General features: G+C 46.9%; 1 protein-coding gene across 1 annotated transcript in view; it reads left to right on the plus strand.

Annotated features, from left to right (window-relative positions):
- WBSCR16 (Williams-Beuren syndrome chromosome region 16) overlaps positions 1-17,115 on the plus strand; it is a 26,387-nt gene that overhangs the window by 3,544 nt on the left and 5,728 nt on the right. Inside the window, exons 2-10 of the mRNA XM_012640338.1 lie at positions 2,594-2,723; positions 4,353-4,481; positions 5,296-5,362; positions 5,955-6,006; positions 8,064-8,148; positions 8,577-8,758; positions 12,580-12,667; positions 13,508-13,681; positions 16,155-16,240. Of these exons, the coding sequence (XP_012495792.1) occupies positions 2,594-2,723; positions 4,353-4,481; positions 5,296-5,362; positions 5,955-6,006; positions 8,064-8,148; positions 8,577-8,758; positions 12,580-12,667; positions 13,508-13,681; positions 16,155-16,240 (993 nt within the window). The remainder of the gene's footprint in view (positions 1-2,593; positions 2,724-4,352; positions 4,482-5,295; positions 5,363-5,954; positions 6,007-8,063; positions 8,149-8,576; positions 8,759-12,579; positions 12,668-13,507; positions 13,682-16,154; positions 16,241-17,115) is intronic.

Consider the following 17,115-nt stretch of genomic DNA (forward strand, 5'->3'; position numbering starts at 1 on the left):
GAGTGCCGTGGCATCAGCCTAGCTCACAGCAACCTCAAACTCCTGGGCTCAAGCCATCCTCCTGCCTCAGCCTCCCAAGTAGCTGGGATTACAGGCATGCACCACCATGCCTGGCTAATCTTTTCTATATATATATTTTTAGTTGTCCAGATAATTTCTTTCTATTTTTAGTAGAGACGGGGTCTCGCTCTTGCTCAGGCCAGTCTCGAACTCCTGACCTTGAGCGATCCACCTGCCTCGGCCTCCCAGAGAGCTAGGATTACAGGCATGAGCCACCACGCTCGGCCCAGTGTACCTTTTAAATTCCTTTGTTGGGTGTATATATATATATGTACACATATTTATTTTCTTCCTTTCCTTTTTCTTTCCCTTTCTCTTTTGCCTTCTTCCTCCTTCCTTTCGAGATGGGGTCTCGCTGTATTGCCCATGCTGGTGTGTAATCCTGGGCTCAAGCAACCCTCCATCCTCAGCCTCCGCAGTAGCTGGGATTATAGGTACACAGCCACAACCAATAGTTCATAGAAATCATTGGTAAATCTAACAGTGGGTCTACTCGGTGTCAGTTTCTGTTGGCTACTCTATCCCCTCAGTATATATAGGTCATGATTTCTGGTTTCTTTGCATGTCTTGTCCTTTTTTTGTTGAAAACTAGATTTTTGGACGATGTATTATAACAACTTTGGATTCTGTTAGTAACTTTTATGGACTTAATTTATAGAGTCAGTCTCCCCTGCTGTGTGTGGCCACTGATGTATTTGCTCACGGGTTTTTTTGTTTGTTTCATATTGAATGTGCAGTTGGGCATGGATTTCACCCTCCACCAAAGCAGTAGGCGGAACAGTCCTAGACAAGAAGTCTGTGGACTCCTGCTATTCATACTTGAAGTTCCAGCAGTGCAGCAGTTTTTCATGAGTAAACATTTCTTCTCAGTTTATTTGCCTTTGATTGATTTTCAGAGCCCTGAAATGGTTGTGGGCTCTTGTTTTTGTTTTTTTTTGTTTTTCTTTTGTCCAGTTTTATTCTTATCTTTTTTGGGGGGTGGAGTGGGGAGAGATTTGCGAAGCTCTTCATACCACCACAGTTGGAAGTGCCCTCCTGGCATGTTGTCTTCACAGCACTTGATGCTAACCCTGTGTCAGGAATTGTTCCAAGCCTTTTCACATACTAGCAGATCTGTAACACAGTAGGGGCTCACCAGGTGTTTGTTGAATGTTAAATAAACAGGCAGCACCAAGCAATGGGAATAATCATAGTTGCTGGGCATCACTTTTAGACTTACCTCTTTTCTGTGTTTCCTGCTGCCTGGGCAGGGGCTGTCTCCTGTCTCCCATGTAGGTCATTTCTGTGGAGTTGGAGCTATTCCAGAAAGGGGGTGGGGGGTCCAGGAGGCCAGAGAACTGAGGTGTTTTGACTAGCACAAAGGTGCAGGCATATATATGTTCCATATGACTGTTATCAGGGAAAATAACACTCTTGGATGACTCAATTAAACAAGGTGTCAATAAATCAAAATTTAAAGAAACATTTAGCTAGTTTTCTTCAAGAAATGCTGGAAAATGAAAAAAAAGTTCCTCATGTTTATTCATGATCAGTGGTAAGCCAGGATTTTCTTCGGGATTTAGGTTAGATTTGCATATGGTCCCTGAGAGAGACTGCAAAGGCCTTAGACCATACACAGCTGAGAGATAGGGCGACCATGTGATGTGTTGTCCAACTTAAGAGTGAATGTGGGGACATCAGGGGTAAACCAGGGCTGTCCCGTGCCAACTGGGAATATGATCACTCTGGGTAGTGTGGAAAGAGGGGTGATTTTAAAATCAAACTGCCTTTGGTTTGTGTCCAGCCCCACTGGAAGCGCCAGTTTTCTCATCTGGTCAGTGAAGGTGAAGATTGACGAGAGTGTGGTCAAAACACCCAAGACGCTGGCATTGCCAATGTGTTAGATTCACAGTAGCTGTAATACTCATTCTTCCTCTTTCTGGTAATGGCTTGAGAATGTAACAGTGTAGCATAAGAGTGAAAGGCAAGTTACTTGACCTCTAGGAGCCTCGCTTTTCTCATCCACCTAATATTGGTACTACTAACAACGATAATAAATACATTATATAGCTCTTACCTGAAGTCAGGTACTATTGACTGTAAGGGCTTTAGCTATATTAACTCATTTAGTCTTCACAGCAACCCAATGAGATGCTGTTATCATCTCTACTTTATAGAGGGAAACAGATACAGAGAGGTAAAGTAATCTATCTGAGGTCACACAGCTGGTAAGGGGTGGAGCCAGGATTCAGACTAAGGCAGTCTGTCAACTACTATGCTAGACCGTTTCTTGGTGAATGGGGTCAGTGATATCTAGTGGTAAGCTGGCATTTACCTTTAGATGTAGATTATGACCTGCACGTAAATCACACTTTGTAAGAGTGATCATAAAGATTAAATGAAATAATACATCTCAAACACATAGTAAATGTTTAGTAAATATTAGCTGCCATATTAATAGTATGTGTTCATGGACTTGGTAAATAACCTGTCATTTATAGCTGAAAAAACTTGACATAGCAAGGCAGTTAATGCTTTATGGGAACTCTTTCAGATTTCATCTGCTGCCTGTGGCTATGGATTCACATTGCTGTCCTCTAAAACCAAGGATGTTACGAAAGTCTGGGGTATGGGACTCAACAAAGATTCTCAGCTTGGATTTCACAGGAGCCGGAAAGATACAAGTGAGCACCTTCATCCGCCTTCTCTGTTGTGATCAGTCTGAGGAAGCTCTCTTTGGTTTTCAAGGATGTGATTACATAAGCCAACCATAATAACAAAATAGATGAAGTCTTAGAGGGATGTTATTTGAAACAATCTGGACTAGATTATTTTTTGGCCTCTTTGGTAACAACATTGAACCATCAAGACAAAAGAGCAAGCACGTGGCTGATAAGTAAAGATGTTCCTTTTTGGCCCCAAAAGAGATAACTTTTTTCCTACCATGACGACAGCCTGAAATACTCTACAGTGCCTGGAATATGTTTTGGGAGAAAAATTCCATGAAATCCTTAAGATGGCAGCTTTATTCCAAATGTTTGAAACTTGGATTGTAAAAATGTTACAAATAACTTATAATGGCATTTAAATAAGTAGACATTTGCCAAACAATACTACAAGAACAGTACGAAATATTTCCTAAAATAAGGAGGAAATTACTCAGAAATACTGGACAAACCTTCCTTTTAATTTTTTTCTATTCCCTGTTCATATGCAAATATATTTCTCCATAATTTTGATCATAGCATGTATTTTGTTTTCTGCCTTTTTTCACTTATTTTACGTGTTTATCAGAAATGTCTTTTATAAGTCGGTATTGAAGTCTTTATTGGCTAGAAGAATCCACATTACCTTTTTCATACTTTTTTTTTTTTTTTTTGAGACAGAGTCTTGCTGTCGCCCTGGGTAGAGTGCAGTGACGTCATCATAGCTTACTGCAGCCTCAAACTCCTGGGCTCAAGTGAGTCACCTGCCTTAGCCTCCTGAGTAATTGAGACTACAGGCGGATGCCACCATGCCTGGCTAATTTTTCTATTTTTTGTAGAGATGGGGTCTCACTATATTGCCCAGGCTGGTCTCAAACTCCTGGCCTTAAGGGATCCTCCCACCTCAGCTTTCCAAAGTGCTGGGATTACAGGTGTGAGCCACCATGCCTGGCCCTAAAATTCTTCTTTAGAGTGAATTCTAAAAAGCTCTTCCCTTTTCTTGCCTATTTAATATTTAAAATTTAATTTCTTTTTTGAATAGAGAATATATTTGCATAGTTCAGAATCCTAAAGGCGAGGTAGAATATATGGTGGAAAGTCTGCTTTCTACCTCTGTCCTCCCAGCCATATAGTTTTCTCCCTGGAGACAGCCTGTGTTAATGGCTTCCAGTTGATCCTTCCAGAGAGATTTAGCACATATGCAAGCATATTAATTTATGTGTAATAATGCATATTTTTTTGCCTCCTTTTTATGTAAGTGGTATCATACAGTATTGCTGGTCTTCACCTTACTAAGAAATTTTAGTGGGTATTGAAGGAGGAAAATACTTTCACCTTTCTTAAAAATTCAAGTAATAGTAAATGACATGTAAAGAGATTTCTTTAAAAAAGACTAAGCATGCTTGGCAGTAACCCACTTTGTACCATCAAGGCAGTGTGGTGCAGTGGGCTGGGACTTGGGCTTCTAGGCCTGGCTCTGCCTCTAATTACATGCCTTGAGTAAGTCTTTCCTACTCCTGACTCTCTTTCTTTCTGTGTGACAGTGTGGGGTGACACTAAGATTTCCAATGTTGGAAATGCTCTCTCAGTGCCATGTGCTTTGTTCAGCTAGGGGCTATGAGTATGTCTTGGAGCCCTCGCCCGTCCCACTGCCTCTGGACAGACCTCAGGAAACACGAGTGCTGCAGGTGTCCTGTGGCAGAGCACACTCTCTCGTCCTGACAGACGGCGAAGGAGGTGAGTTGACCTGTTGAAGGTCTGTGGAGGAGTGGGGGGACCATTTTATTATGAAACGGAGCCTTGCGGTTGGGCCTGAGTGGCCTGTTAACTGAGCCACATCTAATCGGTGAAACTTGGCATTTCCCGAGCAGACCTGTAGGATTGCTCAAGAGAGCTGTATTGGACAGACCTTGCTAACTCTTATGCGCTCTGTTCTCTGCAGTTCTTGGAAAATCACAGGCGTTTATACATGTGACAGTGCACACGAGGCAGCCTCGTCAGGGCCAGCTCCCTTTGCTGTGAAGTCACTGAGCTGGGCTGTGTGGATAGATCTCTTTTTCTATTGGTACCGAAAGAAGCCTCTTTGCTCACACTTTTCCCAAGTGGTGGGGGGGCTTTCAGAATCCAGGCCACTGGGTAACAGCCTCTCCAGAAGAGGGGTTGTTTCTGGGGCAAGGCCAACGTGACTACATTTTTCAAATTTCATTTTCTGGCTAAGTGTGCTCTGTAGGAAAAGGTGGTGACGGTGGTGTTCAGGAGCTCTTTCAAGAAGGAATTTGGCGTTGAGGGCAGCCTAATGACCGGCACAGAGAATGGGGTGCTAGGCTCATAATGTGCAGTTCCCAAGAGGCAGAACCAGGGTGCGGGGGAGGTAGGTCTGGGTGCCCCCATGCCTGTGGGTGTGCCTGCAGAGGCTGGGCATGTTGGAAAAGGAAACCGAGGGGCACTTAGGGTGAGCTGACTAGGACCACTGTGGAGACACCTTCCAGTTGTGACATTCTAGGATCCCACGAACCTGCAGGACTTATTTAATTGGTGGTGTTCTTTTTAGTCTTCAGCATGGGAAACAATTCTTATGGGCAATGTGGAAGAAAGGTGGTTGAAAATGAAATTTACAGGTGAGTTCCCGAAAGGACTACCCGTTCCCCATGTCATGTTAACCACTACGCATTTCTCGAGTGATTACCCGTGGCAAACCCACAGAGCCGTACAAGGCACGCTGGAGAGGGAGCTGGGGGGACTGGGCAGAGAGACGTGGAGGGCGCTGTTCCTTTCCAGGCCGAGCACTGTGCATTAGCTTGGCGGGAGGAGGTGGATAAGACTGGTTGTCATGTGTAGAATTTCTTTGAATTAATTTTTGTAAATTAATTTTTTATTTTACCAAATTCTTCAAAATCCTCTTTCACTTCAGTTCTTTCCATTTCAGTGTTTAAAAAAATTTCCCTCTAGTTCCTTTTATTACGTTGGTGAGTCTGAACATCAGTCTCAACTCTGGCTGCATATTAAAACCAGCTAGGATTTTGTTTTCTTTTGTTTTACTTTCATGCCCAGGCCTAGCTCTGCCTTGTGTTTGACCCTGAGAGTTCCCCTAACAGTTACTGTGTGTGTGTGGGGATGGACTGCCAGTCGGGTGGCAGGGGAGGGCCCAGGACTGCACAGTGCTGGTCATGACCATATCTCTTGCTTCTCTCCGATCTGCTCCTGCTGTAGTGAAAGTCACAAAGTCCATAGAATGCAGGACTTCGATGGACAGGTGGTGCAGGTAAGAGACATGGGCTGAGAGCTGCCCTTCCTGTCCCCAGGAGTGCTTTCAAAAGGCTGAAAGTTGAGTGGGGTGATGGCAAATTTGTTAGGGGGATTTTCTGAATTAGTAAATTATTTTAGTAAATATTATAGCCTGCTTACTATAAGCAGGATTTATACCAGATCCTAGGGATACAAAAGTTTCTTAAGATTGGGGGAGATAACACTCCAGTGTTAAACAGGAGAGCAGGTTAAAAGCTAGCTGTATCACAGTGCGGTTAGTGCCGTGGTGTTCCAGGCTGGCTGTGTCTTGCTCGCTATTTTATTTTTATCCCCAGAGCAGTGCCTGGCACATGGTAGGTACTTACAATAAGTATTTAAATACACATATGAATGTATATAGAAAGTGCTGTGAGAGCACCAAAAGGGGACCTGACAGGTCTACCGGGGGTGGGATGGAATTGAGAGGGCATCATGGAGACAGGGGATTTTACTGGACAGGCCAGCGATGGTGATGGGAAAGGTTTTATGGCAGAGGGGAGGGAGTGGCTTGTCGCTTTGATGTGCTGAGGGTGTGCAGCGTGGTTGGAGTTTGGTATGCTTTTTTTTATTGAGACAGAGTCTCACTCTGTTACCCTGAGTAGAGTGCCGTGGCGTCAGCCTAGCTCACAGCAACCTTAAACTCCTGGGCTCAAGTGATCCTCCTGCGTCAGCCTCCTGAGTAGCTGGGACTGCAGGCATGCGCCACCATGCCTGGCTGATTTTTTCTGTATATTTTTAGTTGTCCAGATAATTTCTGGACGGGGTCTTGCTCTTGCTCAGGCTGGTCTCGAACTCCTGAGCTCAAGCAATCCTCCTGCCTTGGCCCCCCGAGAGTGCTAGGATTACAGGCATGAGCCACCGTACCTGGTGTGGAGTTTGGTATGCTTGCAGGGAATGGTGTGAAATAGTCTGGGAGACAGGCTGAAGGTGAACGCTGCAAGGTCTCAAGGAGTTTAGACTTCATCTTTTGACACTTGGGAGCTGTCAAAGGTTCTAAGCAGAGTGAGTGACAGCCAAATCATGATCCATTTAGAAAGATAATTTGGCCACAGTATGGAGTAGAACTGGGGGAGGAGGTGATGAGAGCCAGTTGAGAAGGGGCAGGTGGGAGAGACATGTAAGGAGGGAACTGATGGGCTGTGGGCTGGACCAGGTGGGCAGGGAGTGAGCTGGAAGGAGTTGAGGAGGACTCAATAGGCACGTGAGTGAGTGCTCATGTTCTTAACCTGGGTGGAAAGTTCTAGAGGAGCAGGCTTGGGTAGAAGGGGAAAGCGAGGGGAGGTTGAGTTTGGTTCTAAGGCTGCAGTAGAGTACTGTGTCTCTTGCACAGGCTTCCAAGGAATGTAAATATGAGTTCAAGTTCCTGCTCCTCCACTTAGTACCAAGTGACTTTGGGCAAGTTACCAAACTTCTCTGAAATTTAGTTTCTCACTCTGACTTGGCACAGTGCCCTGCCTAATAAGTCTTCGTAAATGGTGCTTTTCATCGGACAGGTAGAAAAATAAGTCTGAAACTCAGTAGAGTTGTTGAGACTGGAGATCGCAGTGTAGAAGTGAAAGTTAAGTCTTGGGAATGGGTGCAGTCTCCCAGGGTAGTGTGAGGAGTGAGGACAGCAGAGCGCAGGAGACAGACCTTGGGGAAAAATCCCAGCACTGAAGGGTACGAAGCGGAGGTTGAGCTCAGAACCAAGGCCGGGAGCTACCAGAAAGAAGAGAGGGATGGAAGGAGAAGGGTTATGGAGGGGTGGTTCCTCAGAGGTAGAGGAGGATGGATGGGGGAGCTCTTGGGTTTGCCCCCTAGGAGATCTGGCACTTTACTTTAGCAAAAGCAGTTTCAGTGGAGTGAGAGACAGAGTTAGACTGTGATGGATGGAGAAACAACGTGATACGGGGACAACTCAGGCAGCCTGCCTGGGCCATCTCTCCAGGCGCTCAGGAGTGGTGGGGAATGGTGCTGGTCCTTTGGCTCCATTAACTAGAACACGGAGGTTCTAAGTATTTCTTCTCATCACACTTACCTCTATTTGTCTGCTAGGTCGCCTGTGGTCAGGATCACAGTCTGTTCCTAACGGATAAAGGAGAAGTCTATTCTTGTGGATGGGGCGCGGATGGGCAGACAGGTAGTGTACTTCTCACCCATTTGGGGCAGCGCACTGTCACTTAGACATGGTGTTGGGGGTTGGATGGGCTCTTAGAGATTTCCTTTATTTTCTAGAAAGCCCAGCAGTGCATTAGACATTGCTTGTTGTTGTTTATGTGAAAACTAATACATTCATCGTGTAGTGGTATTTCATCTTGCAAAGTTGTCTAACTTGAATCAGACCTAGAAAATTCCAAGGTTTTTAAAAACATACCAATTAAAATTATATTCTTTTTCCTTCTCTGAGAGAACATGGAGAAAAAAGTTGTATGAGCATGCAGAGGAACAGTAGGATTTCTGAGTTGATATTTGTTTAGTGCTTAAAACTGTGGTTGGTATATAGGAAGTCTTTGTAAGTGTTTGCTAAAAGAATGAATAATTAAAAGTAAGTGTTTTCTACCATGTTAGGTCTGGGTCACTACAGTATCACCAGTGTGCCCACCAAGCTGGGTGGAGACCTTGCGGGAGTGAACATCGTCCAGGTGGCCACCTATGGTGATTGCTGCCTGGCCGTGTCTGCTGACGGAGGCCTCTTTGGTTGGGGAAACTCTGAGTACCTGCAGCTCGCTTCTGTCACCGACTCCACACAGGTACGAGGTCACCTACAGCATGGTGCTGGGAGTTTTGGAAACAAAAGTGTTAAGGATGCATATGAGAGGTTCTTCAAGCTATAATATATAAAGTGCTGTTTAGGCCTAGCCTGTTGTAAAACGGCCTCTTCAGGGTACAGAGTTCTTGGCAATCTCAGTGGAGCCTGAAAAGCAGCTTAGGTTCAAAAGCCATCGTCGTCAATACTCAGATGAGAGAGCCCTGGTTTACAGATCAGTGTTTAGGTATGCCTGTGTACCCTGTCTCGTTCTAAGAGGGATATGAGTGAGGCTGTTTCCCTAAGTCCCTATGACGTCACAGCATGCTTTTGGTTGCAATGTATAATAACGTATGTCTGGAAAAGCCCACAGACCCTAAGTGCGTAGCTTGATGAAGACACCGGTGTGCCCCCGAGCTCACGTGGTGGGACACTAGCGGCACTGCTTTGTGGCCTCTCCGCATCACTGCCCCTCCTTCTCACCAAGGGGAGCCACTATCAATACAGTACAGTGGGCCTTTAGTATTTTATTAAGGAAAATTTCAAATATAAACAAAAAATAGAAATCATTATATAACTAATCTTTCTATCCATCACCTACGTTCAACAATTTCCAACTAATCACCAATTTTTTTGATGGAGATATAATTCACTATTTTAAAGTGTACAATTTAGTGGGTTTAGTATATTCACAAAGTTGTGCCGCTGTCCCCGCAATCTAATTCCAGACTGTTTATATCACTCCTTCAAAAGACCCCGTACCACTAATGGCCAGTTTTGTTGCCTCTATAATTCCATCTACTTCTCTGTCCTGGATTATTTTTGAAGCAAATCCTAGACATCATATTTCATCCATAAAAGTTTCAGTATGTCTCTCTAAAAGATAAGGACTATTTAAGAAACATACTATGTTCCTTAATGTGATCAAATAGAAATGTATATTAACAGATAAGAAATCTGCACAAAGGAAAACTAAAGATCAGCTAATAAGATAAAAAATGCCTCCTCTATGGTCTGGCACAGTGGCTAGAAGTGGTTGCACATTTGGCTCTGAGTTCTCTTACAAAGAGGAAAACATGGTCATTTATGATTTATTGTTTCTGTGAGATAAACAGCAAATAAGGTGTTCAGAAGTACTGCTCTTCCTGACACCGAGGCCTGAGAAAAATGTCTCCCCTGGGCTTCCTGTGGGGCACAGATCTAATGTCATGCTGTTGTCTATTGCTGCATAACACATGACCCTAAAACTTAGCAGATTAAAACAACACACGTGTATCACATCACAGTTTCTGTGGGTCAGCAATCTAGGGGTGGCTTAGCGGGGTCTTTTGGCTCTGAGTCTCTTAAAGGCTGCAGTCATCTTACGGTTCAGCCAGGGAAGGCTCTGTGCCAGGCCCACTCTGGTGGTGTTGGCAGGGTGCAGGCCCTCGTGGACTGCTGGACGGAGGCCCCCTTTCCTCACTGGCAGCTGGCCAGCCAATAGCTGTCGGCCAGGCCTTCCTTGGTTCCTTGTCACACGGCTTCTCCACGGGGCAGCACACAACATGGCAGCTGGCGTCACCAGAGTGAGCAAATGGGAGGGCAGGAGGGTGCCAGCAAGGCAGAAGCCGGTGCTTCATAATTTAATCTCAGAAATGACATCCCCTGTTGTCACTGTGGCTGGAATTCTGTTCCTTAGAAGTCACTAGATCTAGCCCACACATAAGGGTTTGAATTACACCTGGGTGTGATAGCAGGAGATGGGATCACTGGAGCCATTTTGCCACAGTCTGGGTTTTTAAACATTACACTTACTTATTTATTTTAAAAAATCGATTCACTCTCGATTTTTGTCATGGCCTGAGCCTCATCCTGTCAGTGACTCCGGTGGAGAGTTTCCAATGGCCGTTTGCTAGAGCATGTCTCAGCACGCGCGAGGGCGCCACGCCAGAGCACAGTTAGGCAGAAACTCTTGGAGAGCCCACAGCAGAGTCCCGGGTGCAGCCCTGACGGCCCTGCTTTACGCAGGCGTCTTCTGGGCCAGTGAGCCCTTTATTCCTTTCTCGTCAGCTTGGGGATGGTTATCCTCCAGCCGTCTCCATTTGAAAGTGAATCTGTAGAGATTTGTGGCTGTCACCGAAGCGCTTAAAATCTATCTTTCTAAGTTATTTCTCAGTGGAAGTGCCAAGACCAAGTCCTGCTGGAAAGCTATGTTGGCCACACTTCCCCCTCCGAGCCTCTGACCCTCCCGTCTCCCTCTCAGCAGATCTCCCCTCCAGTGTAATAAGCAGACGCCATCAGGTGGGAATGGCTCCGTTGCGCACTGCGCGTCCTGCACACCCTGTGTCTGCACCCCTTGGCCTGCTCCATTTGTAACCATGGAGGGGGCAGCTCTGTTGGAAGCCGATTGTTTTCTCTTGGCCCTGGACCCATCTGCTCCCACTTTCTCAGAAACCGTACTCCATCGTCGGGCCTTCTCTCATCATTTCGACTTCTTCCTCTTTGCTGGTTTCTCGCAGTCAGCCTTTACACCTGACTCATGTCTTCCCCTGAGCAAGCCTTACCTAGACTCCTTCCTTTCCCCCTGCCCTGCCTTACCTCTTGCCTCCCTCTGAGCCGAACTTCTTAGAGCTGTGTTGACTGACATGTCCATTTCCTCGTCCCCTGTTTATTCTTCAGTCCAGCCCGCTTAGCTTCTGCCCTTATCGGTTTGCCGGATGGCTTTTGCCAGGGTTGCTAAAAATGATAAAGCATCTGGAGAACATTTTCCAGTATTTGTCTTTCTTGACCTCTGTGTAGCACTTGACATTGACCGTGATATGTTGACCACCTTTGTGAATAACACTCTTCCTTTTACCCACAGAACTAGCCTCTTCTCATCCTCTCTTGCCTTTCTTATCGTTCCTTTTGGTCTCGTTCCATTTGCCTCTCCTGCCAGGCCTTGGGGTGTGGGCTTTGCTCCCTTTTCTCTTGTCTTCCCCCTTTGGAAGACCTTTTTCCCATGGCTTGCTTCAGCGACCATCTGTCTCCTGATAACTGTCCAACTTACATCTTAATCCCCGCCTTCTCTTCCTAGTTCCAGACATCTCCAAGTGCCCCTGACACTTCCCCTTGGCTTTCTCTAGGTGCTGCACGCTCAGTACGTCCAAAGGGAACTCACGCTCGTCCCCCTGGCCTCCTCACATTCTACTCCAGAGAGCCTATTTGTGCCCTGCTGGGGACTTACTGGCTTCCCACTGTGCTTGGGATAAGGACCAGTCCTTACTGTGGCCTGCATTATCCTTTGTGGTCTGGCCTCCCTTGTCCCCACTGGCGTCTGTACCTTTTCCTCCCTGTTCCCCTGCTTCAGCCACCCTGACCTCCTTTCAACTCCCGGAATGGGCCATGCTCACCTCATTCCCTTTGCACGTGCCTCTCCTCCCCCTGGGTTGTCTCCTCCTCTCCCCTCACCTGGGTAACTCCTACTTACCCTTCAGGTCTCAGGACACATCGAAGCCTGCCCTGACTGCTCCTCCCTTCAGACCTGGTCAGGTTCTCTGTCACACCCTCTCAGAGGCCCTTGAACTTTCCTTTGTGGCGTGTAGCGCAAACGTGATTTTGTGTTAATTTTGGTTGACATCTGCCTCTTCTGCTAGGCTAGAACTCTCTGGGGGTGGAAACTGGATCTGCGTTGCTCCTTCTGTACCCCCAGCGCCTAGCATGATGCTCAACATATGCTAGATGTTCAGAAAATACTTGTGGAGTAAAGGAACGGACTGGACTTACTACTCCATGCATGAGACCGGAATGCTGCCCGGTTCTCACCGCTTTGCTCTCCTCACAGTGTGGATCCTTCCTTTGATTCAGGTGAACGTGCCCCGGTGCTTACCCTTCTCCGCAGTGGGGAAGGTGCAGCAGGCTGCGTGTGGCGGTACCGGCTGTGCTGTGCTCAATGGTGAGACCCTCTTCTGGCCACTCACTGGAAACTGTAGATAGATTGGGTGGGGGAGTGGTCAGCGTCCACTGGATTCACAGGCTGTAGACCTAGCCTAGAGGAGTGAACGTGGCCACGGGAAGATGCAGTTGGATTGAGTTCAGCTATCACAGGGCGAGGGTGAAATTCTTGACAGAAAGATAACAGCCCATGATTTATATGTGGACAGCAACAGAGCTCAGTTACAGTATAGCAAACTTCTGGAGTGGAGAAGGAACTGCTTTATTCCCCTCACCCCCCTAGCCTGGGCCAGAGACTCCAGCTCTGCCTTCTGCAGCCAAGAAATAAAAGGCAGATGGGAGAGGAGCCTTAGAGTTTGGAAACTGAGATCTGTGCCCCTGGGATTAAATGTCTGGCACCACTGATGAACATTAAACTTTTTGTAACTGAAAGAATATTGCTAAGGGTTTATAAATCTCTCCAGAAATCGTTTATCTGTTTGGCTCACTCTTCTGCTCAGTGTACAGCGGAAAGCTGTCAGGAGGGGAGAAAACTGTCCTCGAGTTCTGTGTTCATGTGGGTTTTCTGGCTGGTTTACGGACTGGTCTTTTCCAGGTTACACTCAAAATGTGGGAAGTTTGCATTCCGAGATTGGTTAGCTGGCTAGACAGACTCCACAAGCAAGAATTTAAGCAGGGGAGAAAGAATTATTTTAAATCTCTGTCAGCATGTTCTTGCCAAGCAAGGAGAAAAAAAAAGTCTGTGTGGATATAATGAATCTTGGTGGTGCAGTTTGAATTTCTGGTGAGGGAGGGCTCTCCTTGGATTGACTTACTGACCGTTGTTTTTCCTGTAATGCAGGGGAAGGACATGTTTTTGTCTGGGGATATGGAATTCTTGGGAAAGGACCAAACCTAGTGGAAACTGCTCTTCCAGAAATGATTCCACCCACCCTCTTTGGCTTGACGGAGTTCAACCCAGAAATCCAGGTTTCCCGCATTCGATGTGGACTCAGCCACTTTGCAGCACTTACCAGTAAGTGACCCAGCCCCGACAGCCCCAGAGCAGGACTGGCAGAAGTGCCCTCTTTCAACTGCACCCCCAAACTGTGGGCAGCTCTCAGTTTCCATCCATCCAGCAGAGCGGCGCCTTTGTATGGTTAATTAAAGAGGGTGTCTGATCTGGAAGTTGTTTGGCTTGAGGTTGTATAATGTGTGTCCTTTTTTCATCCTGGAGTTTTGCATTTGGTTTATTTGGTCTGTGGTTAGGCTAATGTGAACGTGAAGATTCTCAAGAGGGCACCCACTGGTGGCGGGAGGAGGGGACCTCGAGTATGTGAGGGCACTAGAGGAGACCAGCAGAGGTTTTGCAAATCCACGGTGGGCAGTTAGGAAATGAATGTGGGGCTTGATCCCATCCCCTGGCCACGCCAGAAACCCCGATCTGACCCAGGGCCATGTGATGGCAAGAGGCAGATTTGCAAGACTCTCCTGTGGTTTTATGGAGATAAATCTACCAATTTCTCCAAAGTGCTGGGGGAGAGAATGATGAAAGGGAAGGCTGAACTGGAGGTTTTCTTAAAGACTTGCCAAATTACAAAGCCACACAGTATCCAGTTACCCTGCAGGCCCCTAGGATGTGTGCCTTCTCTTGATTATATCTCTTCTTCCACCACAGTTACTGTGGTTCAGTTTGCTGCTTTTAGTTGACTTGAGTAGTAAAACTGTACTAAGTTAATTTCATTTTGTGATTCTCAAGCAAATTAGTTATTTCCTTGCAATTAAGAAATCTTTTCATCTCATGGCAAGTGATTGTTTTCTTTGTAAACATCTGGGCCAGGACAGTCAGTTTGGGTCGTCCCTGTTTGTGTTCTCTGGCCTCATGCTTATGTGAGGACAGTTCCAGATGTCCGCCCTCCATATCAGGGTCCTAACTGCTATTCACTTCTTGTCTGAATTCCAGATTTCCGGGCCTTAAAACCGGCCGGCTGTAGCCTGGGTTGTTGTGGGTTGAGTTTGATCTGACTCTGAGTGTATTAAAGCACGAAGTAAAGCTGAAGCTGAAGAATTCCCTGCCACTGCCCAACCAGAGCAGCCACTTCCCTTTGCAGATGAGTCTAGGTCTCGTAAATGTTTTAAAGCTGTTTCAATTTAGCCAATAAGAGTCATATGGACCGATTCTGGGGGCAACAAATATCTATTTTCCAGAATGTCTGAAGGCTTAACCTATGTGCCAAGTCAGCTATTTGGAAATCTGTGTGAAGCTTTTGACTAGAGTTGACTCTTCCCTGTTTGCCATCATGCCACTTAGCCATTTCAGGTCACACTGCAACAACATCCCTCTCCAGATTTCCCCCAGGACCCAGCAGCCACCCTCCAGGTATAAGTTACTGTCCCTCGGTAGAAGGAGCATCAGAGCTTGGGTTTCTCCCCTGCCTGCATGCCCAGCATTTGCCGTCGGCCATCTGGGAACTGGATTTGGTTTGTTTATCCTGTCTGTGGTCTGCTAACATTTTGGGGAGCCACACCGAATTGCTCTGTTAAACACGTAAGACTTGAATGTGGTGGGCAAGGGGATGGCCAGACCCTTGGGGCTGTGACAGCTTGAAACAGAGGATTCCTTATTTCATCAGCTCAGGTTGTTGTAGTCTTGCCTTCTCCGCGTCGCTACCTCTGCCTCCCGTGACCCAAGCCTTTTGCCCGACAGCAGGTAGTGAAACGAGGCTCCGTGCTCAGGAGTGCCTGAGCTGTGCAGATGGGGTCTGGCTTGGAGGCTGGGCGGCTGCCCAGGGCCAGGGCCCTCCCTGAGGCAGCACCCCCAGGGCCCTGGTCTACATTCCCTCTCCTGGGCTGTCCTCTTACAGCAGCACCCTGTCCTTTTCCTTTGTGACACTTTTTACAATTTGTAAACATGTGTTTGTTAGTTAATCATTTTTTTATTTCTAGCTCTTTGACTAGATCTAGTCCCATGAGGACAGGAACCATGTCTGTTCAGTCACTGTCCTGTCCCCGCTCCCAGAGCACAGACATAGACTCAGCACAAACAGGCTCCCAGGAACTAGATGTCACTTGACTGAATGCTCCCGAGATGGGGACACCCAAAGAGGGAATGACAAATCGTCCTACTTCTCACTGTCAACTTAGGAAGTGCAGGGTGTAGCCAGGATTTGTGGAGGACAGTCTGGTCAGACTGTGGGTGGGGGCGGGGGCCCTAGGGATGGGCAGAGTGTGCAGGAGCCACCTCTGCAGCTCCACGCGTGAGCTCATCTCCCGTGTGAATGGACACAGTGCAAGTCCTGGGCTTGGACATGTTTTTGGTATGGGGACAGCATCTGAAACATTTACTTTTCCTTTCAAAAGAAAGCATTAATACCTGGTAAAAATTGTAGTTTAACAGTGGGCTCTGTTTGCACCTGGTTCTAGAAAGCCTGTTCTCATGACCCATCCTCTTCTTGGAGACTTGTTCTTTGCATAGCCCCAACCAAGCCACTGTTTTCCTCTCTTCGCAGACAAAGGAGAGCTGTTTGTGTGGGGCAAGAACATCCGAGGGTGCCTGGGAATCGGTCGCCTGGAAGACCAATATTTCCCGTGGAGGGTAAGGCTGGCCTGGGCAGGCTTGAGGATGTGGGTGGCCAGAGAACAAGTCACCTGATGTCACTGTAGGTGCCCAGTGTGCAGCTGGGCCAGGAAGAGGGTCACGTGACATGCTTCCCCTTCTGTGTCGTGGCTGCCCCCTCCTGCCATTGCACACTGCCAGGGCGTCTGTGAGACTCCTGCATGGTGCATGGGCGGAGCAAGGCCCACACCAGGCCCTCAGCTGCCTTAACTCCTGCCATGGGACAGCTTGTCCCGGGACCTTTGGGTGGGAGGTGGGAGAGAGTGGTGTACACAAGTGTCCAGTTCCTGTAAGAAGCCCTGTGAGAGGCTGTCCTTGGGAACGCAGAGCAGGGACGCAAAGGCACATGGGTATATCAGCATGCCCTAGGCTCCAAGAGGCTCTGGAGAGGGAGCTATCTGAAGAAGTGAGCAAACTGGGGGCTGTTCACGGAGGCCCATGTCAGGGAATGCTTTACAATGAATTTAAAAGAAAGCAGGATGTTTAATATTTAGGTTAAGTAGCCATGGCCACCAAGTGAAAAAATAAAGGCTTTTCTTAGGGGGGCAGTATGCAGTTAGGCAAAAAGGCTCATCTCAGAATTAAAGGGGAAAAAGATTCTTTCTTAAATTGTAGTTTATCTTAGTGTTGTTTACTAAGTCAGTTCTTTTAAGTTATTCTAAAAAAAAGAGTTTTTTGGGTTTTTTTTTTTTTTTTAATACAGAGAGCATTGTTCATGGTACAAAAAAATGTATTTTCAAAAATGTCTCCTATTGGCCGGGTGCGGTGTCTCACACCTGTAATCCTAGCACTCTGGGAGGCCGAGGCGGGCGGATTGTTTGAGCTCAGGAGTTTGAAACCAGCCTGAGCAAGAG

The sequence above is a fragment of the Propithecus coquereli genome, unplaced genomic scaffold, assembly GCF_000956105.1.
Source record: "Propithecus coquereli isolate 6110/MARCELLA unplaced genomic scaffold, Pcoq_1.0 Scaffold150, whole genome shotgun sequence".
Taxonomy (NCBI): domain Eukaryota; kingdom Metazoa; phylum Chordata; class Mammalia; order Primates; family Indriidae; genus Propithecus; species Propithecus coquereli.